This window comes from Octopus sinensis, linkage group LG23 (assembly GCF_006345805.1).
Source record: "Octopus sinensis linkage group LG23, ASM634580v1, whole genome shotgun sequence".
Classification (NCBI taxonomy): domain Eukaryota; kingdom Metazoa; phylum Mollusca; class Cephalopoda; order Octopoda; family Octopodidae; genus Octopus; species Octopus sinensis.
Genome location: NC_043019.1, coordinates 12,040,542 through 12,060,365, shown reverse-complemented (window position 1 = coordinate 12,060,365; position 19,824 = coordinate 12,040,542). Strand labels below are relative to the sequence as shown.

Here is a 19,824-nt window from a genome sequence, read left to right as displayed (position 1 = left end):
TATCTATACATGCAGGCATATCCTTTACAACCATGCCCCCCACCCCTCACATACACACAGTTCTGTCCTCTATCAAACTATTCCCACCCGACCCATAATTCCCACACCCCACCACCACCCACTGCGGGGTCTCTCCATTCTCCCTCACATGCCTATCTGCACTCACTCCATGCTCTCACATGCCTACCATACTCCACCTCCCGGCCACTTCCCATTCCTCTCAACATCACTTGCTTTCTCTGCTATCTCTAAACATCTCCCCTCACATTCTTATGGAACATTCCCCCCTCTGTACAACTTATACTACTCTCACTGTTCCCTGTGGGCAGGCCCTCTCTCTCTCTCTCTCACTACAGTCTCTCTCTCTCTCTCTCTGTCACTCTCTTCCACCTTTCTCTCCTTCCTTGTCCAACTGAGGGAGCCAAGTATCTCTTCAACAGCAAGAGAGCTACCTCTGGCCCTCTATCATATTCTAGTCTCTCGATTCCACTCCTTCTCTCAGCTAAAAGATCTTTGTCTCTCTAACTTGCAGGTGTTTGTTGCCACATAAAAACCACCCATCCTGGCACCATGTATAAAGCACTGATACCAGTGCTACATAAAAGGCACCCAGCACTCCGTAAAGTGGTTGGTATTAGGAAGGGCATCCAGCCATAGAAACCATGCCAAAAGATGGTGATTATACATACATACATAGAAAGCAAATAAGTAACAAGGATGTCAAGGTATTAATGCATTACGGCTGCTTCAAGCAGGTCCATTTAATCAAACAATGCAATCATTACGTCCATTTGAAATACACTGCCATCTTCAGATGCATAAGACCATAGGACGTAATGCACTAATACCATGACATCCTGGTTGCTTATTTTGATTTTAATCAACTTACTTCGAGCTGTGCAGATAATAAATATTTCTTTACTACCCACAAGGGGCTAAACACAGAGAGGACAAACAAGGACAGACAAGCGGATTAAGTCGATTATATTGACCCCAGTGCGTAACTGGTACTTATTTAATCGACCCCAAAAGGATGAAAGGCAAAGTCGACCTCGGCGGAATTTGAACTCAGAACGTAGCGGCAGATGAAATACCGCTAAGCATTTTGCCCGGCATGCTAACGTTTCTGCCAGCTCGCCACCTTTTAGCAGTGCAGATAATACCAGACTGACTTGGTGCCTCAACTTACATATCTAATTCAATGGAATCTTAATTATTTCTTACACACACACACACACACACGCACACACATATATATACATAAATATATAGATATAGATATATGCACAAATACACTCATAAACAAACACAGACACACACAAACATACAGATGTGTGTGTGCACACATACACACACAGACATCATCATCATCATCATTTAGCATCCGTTTTCCATGCTAGCATGGGTTGGACGGTTCAACTGGGGTCTGTGAAGCCAGAAGGCTTCATCAGGCCCAGTCAGATCTGGCAGTGTTTCTACGGCTGGATGCCCTTCCTAACGCCAACCACTCCGTGAGTGTAGTGGGTGCTTTTTACGTGCCACCCGCACAGGTGCCAGACAAAGCTGGCAAACGGCCACGAATGGATGGTGCTTTTATACATATATACATCAATACAGGAAAATAGATTATCCTTTTTCCTTCATACTGTCACTGACCTCTTGCCAAAACCATACAATCTTAAAATATGGGGTAAAGAAAAAGACCCATCCATCAAGCAGTGTGGGACCCAGAACTACATTTTGACAGGATGCCCTAGGGCACTAAGAAAAGGCCGATACAAATGGATATATGACAAGGTTCTTTTAGAAATTGCCAAGTGGACTGATCTGCAAGGGTGAAAGCTAATAAACACCAGCCACCCCACCCACCCAAATGGCATCAAATTCCCAAAGGAAGGTGACAAAGCTCCCAAGGCGAAAGCAATGGAAGGGGACCCATTTTCTATTTTGCATTCAGCCTTATACTGGGAGATGCAAGTGGACCCGAGGGGCAGACTTGTCTTCTCAGAGAAGACATGGGTAACATCAGTCCAACAGGACATGTTCCTGGGTGGACAGACTTGGTATTATTCTTTTACTTGTTGCAGTCATTTGACTGTGGCCATGCTGGAGCACTGCCTTGAAGGGTTTTAGCCAAAATGAAACGACCATAAGACTTATTTTTAAAGCCTAGTACTTATTCTATCTGTTTCTTTTGCCAAACTGCTAAGTTACAGGAATGTAAACACAACAACAGTGGTTGTCAAGCGGTAATGGGGGGGGGGGGCAGACATAAAGACACTCCCACCAGGTAAAGAAATCAAAATATCAGGACTTAGTTGATGAAGCCCTTTTCAAGAGATGGCATGAGGAACCCAAACAACTAAAGAAATACATTAGGGAAATAGTCACAGCAGCTGAAATGCTCTGGATGGCTATGGTTGATGAGAGACCTCATGTGGAGCCCTTCTGTAGATGAAAACTAGCTCTGTCCTTGCTGCCCTACTTAGGTAAAGCATACAGTCTTAGGGATGAAATGCATGTGACCCTGAGATACCTGCTGATGGGTTTCCAACACTGCAATGGATTTGGAAGAGCTTGCGAAACCTCTAAATAGGTCCTACGGTTTCTAGATGGGGCAAAGAATCTCTTATGTTAATTTCACCTATATACAGGCACAGGTGCAGCCGTGTGGTAAGAAGCTTGCTTTCCAACCACATGGTTCCAGGTTCAGTCCCACTACATTGCACCTTGGGCAAGTGATTTCTACTATGGCCTTGTGAGTGGATTTGGTTGACAGAAAGTCTGGAAGATGCCCATCATGTGTGTGTGTGTATGTGTGTGAGAGAGAGAGTATGTGTGTCTTCATGCCTGTCCCCCCGTTACTACTTGATAACCAGTGTTGTTGTGTTTACATTTCTGTAACTTAGCAGTTTGGCAAAAGAAACAGATAGAATAAGTACTAGGCATAAAAATAAGTCTTAAGGTTGTTTCATTTGGCTAAAACCCTTCAAGGAACTGCTCCAGCATGGCCTCAGTCAAATGACTGCAACAAGTAAAAGAATAAAAGTGTGTGTGTGTGTGTGTGTGCGTGTGCATGTGTGTGTGTGTGCGTGTGCATGTGTGTGTGTGTGCTTCTTTGTCTGTGTCCTTTCCTACCATTTGGCAATTGGTACTGGTTTCTTTATTTAGCAGTTCAGTTAAAGAGACTGACAGAATAAGTACCGAACTTAAAAAACAGGTACTGGTGTCAATTTGTGTGACTGATCCCTCAAAGGAGGGGCCCCCCGAAACCCAGCAGTCTAAGGACTGAAATAAGTATACAGTAAAGGGCAAAACAAGGCATTTTCAGAGGAATCCATACAACATTTATATGCTAAGACACAACAACAACAACAATAACAACAATAACTGCAACTACAATAACAATGGCGATGATAACAATGAATACTCACTTTATCGGTCGAAGGAGAGTTTGTCGACGAATTGTACCCATATTTATTTTCATTGTTCTAGAAAAGATAATTGGAAACATTTAGTTGTAGGGTGTGTCTGCTATTTGATGAGACATAACCAATTCCCAATCACAGCTCAATTGATTATGACTATGGGCAACAAACAGCATGTCAAGTTAAAGAACCAAATTTCCAACCCAATGACAGGGTGGCCACCGACTGATGGATTTCATTGATAATGAAACATTCTGTGACTCCACCCATTAACCACCTGTCAGTCTACTTTGTATATGTCAAACAAAAATATATGAACTTCAAATATGTATAAATAGAATGCTATTTTTTACACATCTGTATATATATATATATATATATATATATATATATATATATATATATATATATATATGTATTATATATATATGTATATATATATATATATATATATATATATAATATATAATATATATATATATACATATATATGTATATACATATATATACATATATATGTATATACATATATATACATATATATGTATATATATATATATATATATATATATATATATACATATATATATATATATATATATATATATATATACAACATATATAATATACTAGATGTAATTTGGAATGGTGTGACCACTCCAAGTTGAAAATGTCAATAAGTGGCAGCAAAGGAAAAAATACTATTTCAAACTTCATGCAATAAAATTCTTAAATAATACGGTTCTCCTGCCTTTGGTGTGACAAAATAAACACAATAAAGTGTTTCTTGTTTGAAAACGTTCAAATGGCCTTCAGCTTTTTTCCTCACTTTCTTCTTTACCATACTTTGTTATGAAGGTCTCAAATGGAAAACATAAGTACTTCAGCACAAAGTAATGTTTTTTGCAAAGTCATCATTGATTCACAACGAAAAGAATTCTGTCAATGTTGTTCTCCTGTTGTTCATTGACAGCCATATATATCCTCATTATTTCTGAGCAATATTCTTTGTTCATCTGGTAGAGGAACTTGCAGTCTCACTATTGCAGGTGCTCTTTCATCATCATCATCATCATCATCATCGTTTAACGTCCGTTCTCCATGCTAGCATGGGTTGGACGGTTCGACCGGGGATCTGGGAAGCCAGAAGGCTGCACCAGGCTCCGGTCTTATCTGGCAATGTTTCCACAGCTGGATGCCCTTCCTAACGCCAACCACTCCGTGAGTGTAGTGGGTGCTTTTTAGTGCCACCTGCACTGGTGCCAGGCGAGGCTGGCATCGGCCACGGTCGGATTGGTGCATTTTACGTGCCACCTGCACGGAAGCCAGTCGAGGCGGCACTGGCTTCGGCCACGATTCGGATGGTGCTTTTTACGTGCCACCGACACGGAAGCCAATATGGATTTAACTGCTTCGGATGGGCCAATATACCTTCACAATAGATATTGACTAATTTTGTTATCATTGTTATATGAACAGCAGCTTCGTCATTTCCTTTCAGTGTGTACTTGATGAAGTACTTAATTTACCTCTCTGAAGCAATAATTTCCATGTTGCAATGGCATTTGAATGCTCTTAAAAGAGATTCAATATAAGGTACAATCCATTTGTTTTTCCATTCTTATGGTCCCTTAAAAATCTTCCTGTAAAAATCACTAAGAGCCCACTACCAGTTGTAACTACTGAGACCCCAAAGCTTGCCCTTTGTGTTAAAACTCACATTTGTAGCTGAGTTAACTTGGAAGTTCCAAGTGAGAGTGTAATCTTCATTTGATTAAGGTATTCTTGGCCTGATGATTACCTAAGTTAAGTACCCCTCATTGAATAATTATTACTTCAGAGGATCAGCTAGCTAAGAAACATATATAGGCTGCATTTTACCAATTTCACTCCCTCAATTTAGACATATATATATATATATATTCTCTTTTACTCGTTTCAGTCATTTGACTGCGGCCATGCTGGAGCACCGCCTTTAATCGAGCAACTCGACCCCAGGACTTATTCTTTGTAAGCCCAGTACTTATTCTATCGGTCTCTTTTGCCGGACCGCTAAGTAACAGGGACATAAACACACCAGCATCGGTTGTCAAGCAATGCTAGGGGACAGGGACAAACACAGACACACACATGCATATATATATATATATATATATATATATATATATACATATATATATATATACATATATACGACGGGCTTCTTTCAGTTTCTGTCCACCAAATCCACTCACAAGGCTTTAGTTGGCCCAAGGCTATAGTAGAAGACACTTGCCCAAGGTGCCACACAGTGGGACTGAACCTGGAACCATGTGGTTGGTAGACAAGCTACTTACCACACAGCCACTCCTGCGCCTATATATATATATATATATATATACAAACACAGGCACACACACACAGAGTTGGCCAAAAGTCACCCGACAGTAAATCACGATTCCATAAATACCCTCAGTAATTCTGTATTGACTCGAATGGAAAAAATGTGTCGCTCAAGAAGGACTTCAGTTTGAACAATTTTCATGATGTTTCATATTTAGATGCTTTTATTAAATTCATTCAGCTGTTACACATTGGAATTAAATGGTTTTGATTTACTGTCAGGTGACTGTTTGCCAACCCTGTATATATATATATATATATATATATATATTATATATATATATATATATATGTGTGTGTGTGTGTGTGTGTGTGTGTATAAAACAAGCATAAAGTATTAAATAAAATAAAAAAGGAAAGAAAAAGAGATACAATTTACCTGATTACTGGATTTTTCTTTGAGTGCTGCCAATTTATGGTTTAAAGACAACTGGGAATTGTCCCCCATTTCTGCTGACACATGTAAGGAAAAAAAAATAATGAAAATGTAAAAGAATGTGGTGGGGGTTAGCTAAAACATATAAAATATTAGAGAGAGATGAATGGATTACATAATAAAGGTAGTTCAGTTATGAAATGGTTTACAAGTGGTGGACTTGGTGATGATTCACTGCAGGCGTCAGTCGTAAGTGGGAAAGAAGAGAATGAGTTTTGTGAAGAGCAGTTGAGATTTATGTTACACTATATATGTGTGTGTACACACATATATATACATGTATGTATATGTGTGTGTGTGTGTGTGTGTGTGTGTGTTGTATATATATATAGACATGTATATATATAGATGTGTATGTATTTATGTATGTATGTATAAATAAACGGATGAAAGAATATATATACACATACACACGCGTGTGTGTGTACACATATATACATATATGTATATGTGTTGTGTGTATATACATATATATATAGACATGTATATATATATATATATATATATATATATATATATATATATATATATATGTATGTATAAATAAACAGATGAAAGAATATATATACACATACACACACATGTGTGTGTGTGTGTGTGTGTGTGTGTGGTGTGTGTGTGCATGCGTGCATGTATAAGCCAACAGAGGCTTTTGACACATTTTTGCACTGTGAATTTGATAACTTAAAATAAATTTAGGCTGAAGATTAAAGATCAGTATCATACCACATATAAATAAGTAAATACACATGTAAATATCTGCGTGTGTGCGTGTGTGTGTCTATATATATTATATATATATATATATATATATATTATATATATATATATATATAATTACATATGTATATTTATATATATATACGTATGGATATAATGCTGATCTTTAATCTTCAGCCCGCATTTCGTTGAAACAACCAAGCCTATCTGATTGCCAAATTTTGCCACCTCTCCCGCCTTCCTCGCCCACCCCATCACCACCACCACCACCACAACCAAAATCTCCCCCCCCCCCCGCAACTGCCACCACCACCACCACCAAAATGGTTTATTTCTGGATACTACTGACTGACATAGGAACAAATGTCTCACCATGAAAACATGCATGGTTCTAACCATTCCCTTGTTAATTAAGATCTGATAAGGTTATACCAACAAGGGAACCTCTACATAGTCAACTGACATGCTAGAAAAAGCAGTCAATTTTCGTTTTTTTTTCCCCCACTTCAAATTGTACCTAGTATACACTGTATCTGGGAGGTGGTTGGCATTAGGAGAGCAAACTGAAAATAAAAGATCTGAGCATGATAGATCAAGGAGAGCAGAAATAATATGTCCCATCCATTCAAGTATGGAAAGCGCACCTAGCATAACAATATATCATCATCATCATCATCGTTTAATGCCTGTTTCCCAAGCTAGCATGGGTTGGACAGTTCGACCGGGGTCTGGAAAGCCAGGAGGCTGCACCAGGCTCCAGTCTGATCTGGCAGTGTTTCTACAGCTGGATGCCCTTCCTAACGCCAACCACTCCGTGAGTGTAGTGGGTGCTTTTTACATTCCACCAGCACAGGTGCCAGGGGAGGCTGGCAGCAACCACGATCGGCTGGTGGTGCTTTTTATGTGCCACCGACACAGAAGCCAGTCAAGGCGGCGCAGGCATCGGCCACATTCAGATGGTGCTTTTTACGTGCCACCGGCACAGGTATCACAACTACAATTTCCATTTGATATTTATTTTGATGTTGATGTACTTGACTCATATACATGTATGTGTGTATGTGTGTATGTATGTATGTATATCCACATATGCATGGGTGCATGCACATGTATGTACGTGTGTGAAAGTGTTGGAAAAATTTCTCCCCAAAATATAGAAACGCAAGGTAAAACTACAACTTTGCTCTGTTTTCTTTTCACTTTGTACCTGCTCACATTGTTCTGGCTTTACACAACTACTTATATATAAATTTTTTTTCGTAATGAGATAAAAAAAAACCAAGGCTGAGCAGATTATAGAACATTTATAGATAGAAGGTCTTACAGCTGTTTCCAGGATATTTATCATATCCCTTCTTCGGAGATGGTATGAGAGAATATCATCATCATCATCATCATCATCGTCATCGTTTAACGTCCGTTTTCCGCGCTAGCACGGGTTGGACGGTTCGACCGGGGTCTGGGGAGCCAGGGGCTGCACCAGGCTCCAGTCTGATCTGGCAGTGTTTCTACAGCTGGATGCCCTTCCTAACGCCAACCACTCCGCGAGTGTAGTGGGTGCTTTTTACGTGCCACCTGCACAGGTGCCAGAGGGGTCTGGCATCGGCCACGATCGGTTGGTGCTTTTTATGTGCCACCGGCACAGAAGCCAGTCAAGGCAGTGCTGGCATTGGCCACGTTCGGATGGTGCTTTTTATGTGCCACTGGCACAGAAGCCAGTCGAGGCAGGGCTGGCATGGGCCATGTTCGGATGGTGCTTTTTATGTGCCACCGGCACAGAAGCCAGTTAAGTAATAGTTAAGTAATAGTTAATTTAGATATGAATGCAGGGTAAAGTAAAAGCACAATGTATTCGGATGACAGTCTGGTGACTGAATATCTCCTCGCCAAAGGTCTCTTCAGTGAGACCTGACCCAAAGTTATACAAAAATACCAACTGACAACAACTATACTGAAACACCAGTTTATCTCTACTTCTTCATTTTATGACAGGCAAGGTCTGTTCAGTCAGATCTGGCTGAGGCTACACAAAAACACAGACAACACCAACAACAACTGTATTAACATCATTTATCCCTACTTACTTAGTTAGTTAATTTTTGGCTCAAAAAGCAAAAAGCAAGGCCATGTAGGGGGACATGGAGTTATGTACAGGGTGGTGTTCATGTAAAGAGTTCAGGCCACATGTGGTCAAGGGAGACTTCTTCAATTTATGAAAGCCAAGGAAGACAATGGGTACTACTCATCCACCTCTAATGAAAATATATATATATATATACATATAAACAAAAATTTTTTAAATAATTTAAATAAACTTCCAGTAAACAATGTCTGTGACTTGGTAATTATTCTGATCTGAAACCGATTCACTTCAATTTTGGTTATGAATGTTGTAGGAAAAAGGCTCAAACATAACACAACCCCCAACCTTCTTCCTTTAACAGAAATCTGCAGGATTGTGCCAAAGTAAGGAATCAAATACCTTACCGTTTATAAGATGACGTGGGTTTCTAAAGTAAAACAGCGTGACTTCTCTCCTGACTGGCAGCAAAAAATTCTTTACGACAAGTCTAAAGCGAAGATATCTTCACTGAAGTAAGAGTGTAATGTGTTGCAAGAGGTTACCACTGAATAAATGACTAAAGTGCAAAAATTCAGTGAAAGCAAATGAGAAAGAGAGACACACAGACAGACACACAGACAGACATACAGACAAAAGAAAAACAAAAGAAATAGAAAGTGGGGTAGAAGGAGAAATAAATAAATCAAATAAACCTTTATAAGCTCTGTTGATTATCTAGACTGTTAATTAAGCTTTCAATATTTCCAAATAACAACTTGATATAAAGGATATGGCTGAATGGATTCATTCTGCATGTTAACAAAACCAAACAGAGATTTCTTTGGATTTCTCTTTCAAAGAGAAAACTCTACATATAGTTTATTCAATTTGTTTCTCTTACACGCCCTGTTTAACAGAGCTTTAATAAATTATGCTAAGTAAAAATTAATGACTGCAAAATATTACATAGTCAAAGTGATAACTCATACACAACTTTCTTTAAGATATTTATACTAACGAGTCTTGCTTGAATTAACAAATATTTCACACAAAAAAGGCAAATATTTTGCCCTAATTAGTAAATACATCAAGTCTCTAGCTAATGAATTGGAATGTTGAAAATGGAGTCCAATAATTGTTTCTAAACACCATACAATGTGAAATGTCCACCTACTGTAAAGAAGCACAGTTGGTGTTACTGTTTAGCCTTGGGTCAACCTGACCAACTCAAGCAGATATTTGATCAAAAGTACTCCAGTTAGGGCCAACCTGTCTTGTAGAACTGTGTTACTTAATGTGATGTTTACTTATTTAACCCTTTTGTTACCAACCCGGCTAAAACCGGCTCTGGCTCTGTAGTACAAATGTCTTGATTTCATAAGTTTTGAATTAAAATCTTCCACTAAACCTCAGTCATAATTTATGTTCTTAACAGGCACAGTTGGTGTTGCTGTTTAGCCTTGGGTCAACCTGGCCAACCCAAGCAGATATTTGATCAAAAGTACTCCAGTTACGGCCAACCTGTAGAACTGTGTTACTTAATGTGAAATCCGGCCAAACCGGCTCTGGCTCTGTAGTACAAATGTCTTGTTTTCATAAGTTTTTAATTAAAATCTTCCACCAAACCTTACGCACAATTTATATTCCTAACACTAGCTTAATGATAACTAAGTTATTTTACTAAATTCTTTGTTATATTTAAAGTAATTGAAAGAAACACGGAGCATCTCAAAATAAATATGGTAATCATCATCATCATCATCATCGTTTAGCGTCCGCTTTCCATGCTAGCATGGGTTGGACGGTTCAACTGGGGTCTGTGAAGCCAGAAGGCTGCACCAGGCCCAGTCTGATCTAGCAGTGTTTCTACAGCTGGATGCCCTTCCTAACGCCAACCACTCTGTGAGTGTAGTGAAAAGGTTAAAAATGGTAGGGTGTGATATGAGGGAGATTTGGTTATTATTTTAATTAAGTCAAACAACCATGTAGAGGCTTTCTCATTAGCCTATCCTGTGTAGTGAGGTTCACCACTGAACTCATCACAGAAACAGCTAAATGAGGGGATCTCTACAACTTGTTAGAAATAGCAGATAAATCTCTCTCATAATCACACTTTGCCACTTCAGAAAAGTTAAAATCAAATCAGGAACTAAAAAAAGAAGACAACATTATGTAACAGCTGCAATAGGTATCAAGTTTGTTTGAACAAAGCTGACCTAGGATTGAATAACATCAACAGCCTGTCACAATGCTGAGTTTAACTCCTTCCTTGTCTGGTTTATACCTTGGAAATGGTTGCCACCACCACTACCAAGCTGATTTCATCATCATCATCATCATCATCATCGTTTAGCGTCCGCTTTCCATGCTAGCATGGGTTGGATGGTTCGACTGGGGTCTGGGAAGCCAGAAGGCTGCACCAGGCCCAGTCTGATCTGGCAGTGTTTCTACGGCTGGATGCCCTTCCTAACGCCAACCACTCTGTGAGTGTAGTGGGTGCTTTTTACGTGCCACCCGCACAGGTGCCAGACGGAGCTGGCAAACAGCCACCAAGCTGATTTGCACTAAGTACACTAATTCGATTTGAGGGAGATATTGCCCTGACACTTCAGAAATTGGAGGTGCAATGGCCCAGTGGTTAGGGCAGCGGACTCACAGTCAGAGGATCACGATTTCGATTCCCAGACCGGGTGTTGTGTGTGTTTATTGAGCAAAAACACCTAAAAGCTCCACGGGGCTCCAGCAGGTGGTGGTGGCGACCCCTCTAGTACTCTTTCGCCCCAACTTTCTCTCACTCTTTGTTCCTGCTCCTTGAGTAACGCTGCAGTGGACTGGCATCCTGTCCAGCTGGAGGGAAAACATACGCCATAGAAACCGGGAAATCGGGCCCATGAGCCTGGCTAGGTCTGAAAAGGGCGCATAAATAATAACTTCAGAAATTATCAATTTAAATGATGGAACATCCAGGAGAGATAAGGCAAGCTGACTTTTCTGGATTGCCAATGGATAATGTATTATAAAGTTCATTCTTGTCATTTGATGGTTTGGTTACAGCTGAATGAACAACTTAGACAAGTGTAGATTCCCTTACTGTCATTTGAAATTCCAGCAGAATTTCAATGAAGTTTCAGTAAAAATTATGAAACACTGTTAACAATGAATGACTTAAAATTAGTTTATAAAGAGTTCCACTGATGACAGCAATATGAATGTTTAGTTTTCTTGTAAGGCATACAACAGCTGTTTTAATAGGCACATTTTCTCAGATCAAAGCAGTAGTTAAGAACTCTAGAAAGAGAAGTCAAGTCAGTTATGCTCCAAATTACAAATGGTATATAATTATGGTATGTAATTGTATATTAGTATTTTTGTATTTGTTTTTGAATAGTGAGTGTAAAAAACATCCTGATGAGGGGAGTGTCAGTTTTGATAATATAAAATATATCATATTACTTGGCACATCTCTGAAACAACCTGTAGATGGAACTCTAAATTTTTTAATTTTTGTGTTATTTTTCGGAGGTTTTTAATACGTCCTTTTAACGTTTCATCATCCTAAATTTTTAATTATACCAATATTTTATAACTTTTAAAATGTAAATTCACTGTGTTTTGTGTATAACACCGACTTATATCTATTTATATATATCTTTATATCTTGAATTTATACATCCGTTTTGTAAATGTGGAAGAATATATGAATATATGTATCTATTTGGTCTTCGAGTGTTGATCTTGATTATGTTTTATGTTTTGAGCAAAGCTCTTCATCAGAAACAGGAGACAGAGGGAAGTACAAGAGGAAATGAGAATAGAGGAAAAAAAATCACCGAACATCTATATCTATTATATAGATATATGTGTGTGTGTGTATGTATATATATATATATATATATATATAGAGAGAGAGAGAGAGAGAGAGAGAGAGAGAGAGAGAGAGATTATGCTTGTGTACAAGTATGTGCATGCGTGTGCTGTATATACATGTGTGTATATATATGTGTGTATGTATGTATATGTGTGTGTGTGTATGTGTATATATGTATGTATGTATATATATATATATATATATATATATATTTCCATGAGTGTATTTATGTCACAAGACTTCACTCATTAACATTTTTTTTGTTTTTCAAGTAGGAAGCTCTTGTCTATGGTATTGTCTCAGACAAAAGCACAGGAACTGCTAAACCTTGAACATGTCACCTCTGAGTCACTACGGACAAGTATAACAACATCAACAACACCACCACAACTAAACAAAAATACAAAAGATACAGGAATAAATAAACGCATAAAACAAAAGAAAATGTTTTAAAAAAAGGCAAAAAAGGAGTGTGCAGTATGACTCTAGATTATTTAGCCTCTTCCTCTCACCACTTCCTCTGCTGGATCCAGTTATGTAGGTATAGTTTTAGAAGTTTTCAGTTCTATGAGGTACAGAGCAATCTCGAAAGTTTTATGGCCCCCTAGGCAAAATATGCCCAGGGGCATATATTTATTGGAAGCAAACTTCAGCATACATAGTTTAAGCATAGAGGCCCCTTAAACCCATAGGGCCTGTGGACAACTGCTCACTGTCTTCCACTTTAGCCTGGGTCAACCAAGCCTTGTGGGTGGATTTGGAAGACAGAAACTGAAAGAAGCCGTGACTCATTTCATATGTGAAAACTTAATCCCAACACAGGGGCATATATTTATTGGAAGCAAACTTCAACATACATAGTGTAAGCATAGAGACCCCCTAAACCCATAGGGCCTGTGGACAACTGCTCACTGTCGTCCACTTTAGCCTTGAGTCAACCAAAGCCTTGTGAGTGGATTTGTTAGACAGAAACTGAAAGAAGCCCATTGACTCATTTCATCATGTGAAACTTAATCCCAACACAGGGGCATATATTTATTGGAAGTAAACTTCAGCATACATAGCGTAAGCATAGAGACCCCCTAAACCCATAGGGCCTGTGGACAACTGCTCAATGTTTTCCACTTTAGCCCTGGGTCAACCAAAGCCTTGTGAGTGGATTTGTTAGACAGAAACTGAAAGAAGCCCGTTGACCCATTTCATCATGTGAAACTTAATCCCAACACAGGGGCATATATTTATTGGAAGCAAACTTCAGCATACATAGTGTAAGCATAGAGGCCCCTAAACCCATAGGGCCTGTGGCCAACTGCTCACTGCCTTTCACTTTAGCCTTGGGTCAACCAAAGCCTTGTGAGTGCATTTGTTAGACAGAAACTGAAAGAAGCCTGTTGACTCATTTCATCATGTGAAACTTAATCCCAACACAGGGGCATATATTTATTGGAAGCAAACTTCAGCATACATAGTTTAAGCATAGAGGCCCCTTAAACCCATAGGGCCTGTGGACAACTGCTCACTGCCTTCCACTTTAGCCTTGGGTCAACCAAAGCCTTGTGAGTGGATTTGTTAGACAGAAACTGAAAGAAGCCCGTTGACTCATTTCATCATGTGAAACTTAATCCCAACACAGGGGCATATATTTATTGGAAGCAAACTTCAGCATACATAGTTTAAGTATAGAGACCCCCTAAACCCATAGGGCCTGTGGCCAACTGCTCAATGTCTTCCACTTTAGCCTTGGGTCAACCAAAGCCTTGTGAGTGGATTTGTTAGACAGAAACTGAAAGAAGCCCGTTGACTCATTTCATCATGTGAAACTTAATCCCAACACAGGGGCATATATTTATTGGAAGCAAACTTCAGCATACATAGTTTAAGTATAGAGACCCCCTAAACCCATAGGGCCTGTGGCCAACGCTCAATGTCTTCCACTTTAGCCTTGGTCAACCAAAGCCTTGTGAGTGGATTTGTTAGACAGAAACTGAAAGAAGCCCGTTGAATCATTTCATCATGTGAAACTTAATCCCAACACAGGGGCATATATTTATTGGAAGCAAACTTCAGCATACATAGTGTAAGCATAGAGACCCCCTAAACCCATAGGGCCTGTGGACAACTGCTCACTGCTTTCCACTTTAGCCTTAGGTCAACCAAAGCCTTGTGAGTGGATTTGGTAGACAGAAACTGAAAGAAGCCCAATGAATCATTTCATCATGTGAAACTTAATCCCAACACATTTTTTCTCTCTCTCTCTCCATTTTTTTCCTCTCATTCATTTCTGTCAAAGAGCATAGGCCCAAAATGTCAAATTTTTCCATTCTTCACAAACGTCAAAGTAATACACCTGCTCATTATTCTCTCACCTGTCTTTGTCTTTTGTTTTCTGTACATTTGAACTGTGTGTCTTAGTCCCCCACCCCACCAACTGAAAACTAGTGATAGTGTATGTATACCACCATAACTTAGCAGTTTAGTGGCTGTGTGGTAAGTAGCTTGCTTACGAACCACATGGTTCTGGGTTCAGTCCCACTGCGTGGCACCTTGGGCAAGTATCTTTTGCTATAGCCTCGGGTCGACCAAAGCCTTGTGAGTGGATTTGGTAGACGGAAACTGAAAGAAGCCCGTCGTATATATGTATATATATATGTGTATGTTTGTGTGTTGCGTTTGCCCCCCTCCCCCAACATCGCTTGACAACCGATGCTGGTGTGTTTATGTCCCCGTAACTTAGCGGTTCAGCAAAAGAGACCGATAGAATAAGTACTAGGCTTACAAAGAATAAGTCTTATGGGCCCCTGGGCAAAACAAGACACAGGGGCATATATTTATTGGAAGCAAACTTCAGCATACATAGTTTAAACATAGAGGCCCCCTAAACCCATAGGGCCTGTGGACAACTGCTCGACTAAAGGTGGTGCTCCAGCATGGTCACAGTCAAATGACTGATACAAGTAAATGAATAAATGAATGAATAAATGAATCAGGCTTAAAGAAAAAGAAAATTAAGTGCTAGGGTTGATTCCTTTGACTAAAGCCCTTCAAGGTGGTGCTCAAGCATGGCCACAGTCTAATGATTGAAACAAGTGAAAACTAAAAGACATAAAAAAGAAAGCATGAGGGAGACCCTGTCTGTGAGACCGTTCCTGTAGTCTTACACATTACATCCATAATCAGCTTGACTTTTTTTTCTCATATATATAATCAGCACAGGTGTGGATGTACAGGTGAGAAGCTTGCTTCCTAACCATTTGATCTTGGGTTCAGTCCCACTGCACAACACCTTGGGAAACAATATTCTACTAAAGCTATAGGTAACTATAGCAAGACTCATTATCCAATGTGACCTTCCTACACTTTTCTCTGAAAGCAATAGCAAACTGGGAATTAGCTGCTATGTCTGTTCTGCTTCTTTAACCCCAAGTTGGCTTTGGCTGGACAGAACTATCATCAAACACATTCCAACCATGAAAATTGCAAAACATTTTCTTGGAGTACACTAGGCAATATGTCCATTTTTTAAAGGTGGATGGATGTCACTTGAGATATATTTGGTTGGTATTTCTAGCAGCTGGAGCAACCATATAGAGGTTCCTTAACTTGTCTAGACATCCTTGTGTTGTTGGTAGTGGTTTCATGATGGTGATCATGGTGGTGGCAGGAGTGATGGTGGTGGTGGTCGCTGTTTTTGTATTGAGGCTGTTAGTGGTTGCAATGGTGGGGATGATGATAGTGGTTTTGGTGGTGGTGGAGGTGGTGGTGGTAGTTGTTTTTGTATTGAGGCTGTTGGTGGTTGCGATGGTGGTGGTTTTGGTGAGGACGATGATGGTGGTTTTGGTGGTGGCAATAGTGGTGGTGGAGGTGGTGATGGTGGTAGTGGTGCTGGTGGTAGTAGTGCTGGTGGTGATGGCTTCAGTCGTGCTATGGTTTTGATGGTAGTAGCAGTAAGTGCTTTGGTGTTGCTGTTGTTGTCGTTATTGTTGGTGGTGGTGGTCGTGGTGATTGTGGTGGTAGTGATGCTGATAAATAACTATATGAAGTAGCTCAAGTGACATCATCCGTTAGATACACGATGCCTTTTTACAAGTGTTGCTGTTGTTGTTGTCGTTGCTGTTGATGTTGTTTATTGTCACACAAAGTTCAGAAAACTTCTCACAAATGTGTGACTGTACAAAAGCAAGGGGTCCCAATTTTTTTTGAATCTGTCAACCTTGACACAGATTTACAATGCACTAATACACACGCACACACGCATGGGGACACACACACACATACATAAATATAAGTGGGGATAATATATTTCTTTACTACCCACAAGGGGCTAAACACAGACAGGAGAAACTAGGACAGACAAACGGATTAAGTCGATTACATCGACCCCAGTGCGTAACTGGTACTTATTTAATCGACCCCGAAAGGATGAAAGGCAAAGTCGACCTCGGCGGAATTTGAACTCAGAACGTAATGGCAGACGAAATACCTATTTCTTTATTACCCACAAGGGGCTAAAGACAGACAGGACAAACTAGGACAAACAAACGGATTAAGTCGATTACATCGACCCCAGTGCGTAACTGGTATTTATTTAATCGACCCCGAAAGGATGAAAGGCAAAGTCGACCTCGGCGGAATTTGAACTCAGAACGTAATGGCAGACGAAATACGGCTACGCATTTCGCCCGGCGTGCTAACGATTCTGCCATGCGCATATAGGCACAGGCATGGCTGTGTGCTAAGAAGCTTGCTTATCAACCACGTGGTTCTGGGTTCAGTCCCACTGCATGGCACCTTGGGCAAGTGTCTTCTACTGTAGCCTTGGGCCAACCAAAGCCTTGAGTGGATTTGGTAGATGGAAGCTGAAAGAAGCCCACTGTATATATATATACATACATGCTGGTATGGGTATGTGGAAAGAATGGATGTGGATAGCTGCGTGAAAAAGTGCCACACCCTAGCGGTTGAGGGAACCTGTGGGAGAGGTTGACCCAGAAAGACCTGGGATGAGGTGGTGAAGCACAACCTTCGAACATTAGGCCTCACAGAGGCAATGTCTAGTGACTGGGATCTTTGGAAATATGCAGTGCGTGAGAAGACCTGGCAAGCCAAGTGAGACCATAAACCGTGGCCTGTGCCAGAGGTGTAACCAGCCCACTTATGCATACCTTTCCTTCACTGGACACTAAACTCTGCTTGCGAAGATCTGTTGAGGCAATTGAAATCGAAATCAAATCAAATTCACAAATTCAATGACTGGCACCGTGTCGGTGGCACGTAAAAAGCACCATTCAAATGTGATCATTACCAGTGTATGTGTATGTAGATATATATGTTTATGCATGCATGTGTATATACACAAGCCTGGCTGTGTGGTAAGAGGCTTGCTACCCAACCAATTGGTTCCAGGTTCAGTCCCATTGAGTGACATCAAGAGTGTCTTCTTTAGCTTTGGGCCAACCAAAGCCTTGTGAGTGAATTTGGGAGAAAGAAACTGAAAGAAGCCCATTGTGTGAGTGTGTGCGTGTGTGAGTGGTGCGTGTGTGAGTGTGTGCGTGTGTGTGTATGTGTAACTTAGTAGTTCAACAAAGGTGTCTGATAAAGTAAGTAGTGGGGTTAATAAAATTAAGTTCTGGGGTGTGATCCATTCGACTAAAAATTCAAGGTGGTGCCCCAGCATGGTCACAGTCTAATGACTGAAACAAGTAAAAGATAAATGTATATATGAGTGTGCGTGTGTGTGTATGTGTGTGTGTGTGTGTGTGGCTGTGTGGTAAGTAGCTTGCTTACCAACCACATGGTTCCGGGTTCAGTCCCACTGCGTGGCACCTTGGGCAAGTGTCTTATACTAAAGCCTCGGGCCGACCAATGCCTTGTGAGTGGATTTGGTAGACGGAAACTGAAAGAAGCCCGTCGTATATATGTATATATATATATGTATGTGTTTGTATGTCTGTGTTTGTCCCCCCAACATCGCTTGACAACCGATGCTGGTGTGTTTACGCCCCTGTAACTTAGCGGTTCGGCATAAGAGACCGATAGAATAAGTAGTAGGCTTACAAAGAATAAGTCCTGGGGGTCGATTTCCTCGACTAAAGGCGGTGCTCCAGCATGGCCGCAGTCAAATGACTGAAACAAGTAAAAGAGAGAGTAAAAGAGTATATATATAATTATTATTATATTTTATTTTTATCTAGTTTCAGCTCACAATCTGTGGCCATGCTGGGGCACCACCATTTGGTGTTGCTACATGATTTTACTTCACGAATGCTTTTTAGCAACTGCCATTTGGTGCATGAGAGAGTTCGATGCAGCTGCCCTCATCTGCACCTCCTGCCGTGAAGTTGGTCCATCTGGGACACCTGACAAGAAGAGATCCAGTTTTATTTTAAAGACATCTGCCTCCACCCCATGCAGGTCTCTTATATATATATATATACCTATAAGTGAAAATGGATACATTAGGTGCACAACAATTGTACCATTGATTGCAGCTCAAAATAGTATCCGTGTTAAACTCCCACTGCTGTATAACATACATATACAGAATAATGATATATCTGTGTATATCTGTATGTGTTGTGTCTCTGTGTATGTGTGTATGTGTGCATGTGTGTTTAAGAGATCTATATTCACAAAGGAGCATATATTCCAGTTGCTCAAGCGCCAACAACCAAACTCTTGTAACAGATATCAAAGAAGTAGGCAGGCGGCTGGCTGTAGAGTAAATATCTCCAGCTATCTCTATCTGGAGGTGATGATGTGCCAGGAGAGTTGAAGTGAGAAGAGACAGACACCAGTGTGAAACGAGAGGATGAAGGAGTGAGGGAGCGGGGGGGAGGGGAGAATAATAGAACAGAGCAACATCTGTTGGCAGATGAGATAGAGGAGAGAGAGGAGGAGGAGGAGGAGGAGGTGGAAGAAGAAGAAGAAG

At 40.3% G+C, this 19,824-nt stretch overlaps 1 protein-coding gene across 4 annotated transcripts in view; it reads right to left on the bottom strand.

Moving 5' to 3' along the window:
* The window catches only part of LOC115223454 (geranylgeranyl pyrophosphate synthase), a 75,371-nt gene that overhangs the window by 31,406 nt on the left and 24,141 nt on the right, over positions 1-19,824 (bottom strand). For 2 of the 4 annotated variants that reach the window (XM_029794032.2, XM_029794033.2), the window contains exons 1-2: positions 6,190-6,266; positions 3,435-3,491 (exon numbers count right to left, since the gene is read on the bottom strand). In XM_029794032.2, coding sequence (XP_029649892.1) covers positions 3,435-3,487 — 53 coding nt within the window. In that variant the 5' untranslated portion in view covers positions 3,488-3,491; positions 6,190-6,266. Of the gene's footprint in view, positions 1-3,434; positions 3,492-6,189; positions 6,267-9,453; positions 9,615-19,824 lie in introns of those variants that run through there. The other 2 variants (XM_036512549.1, XM_029794034.2) reach the window with 2 other exon arrangements.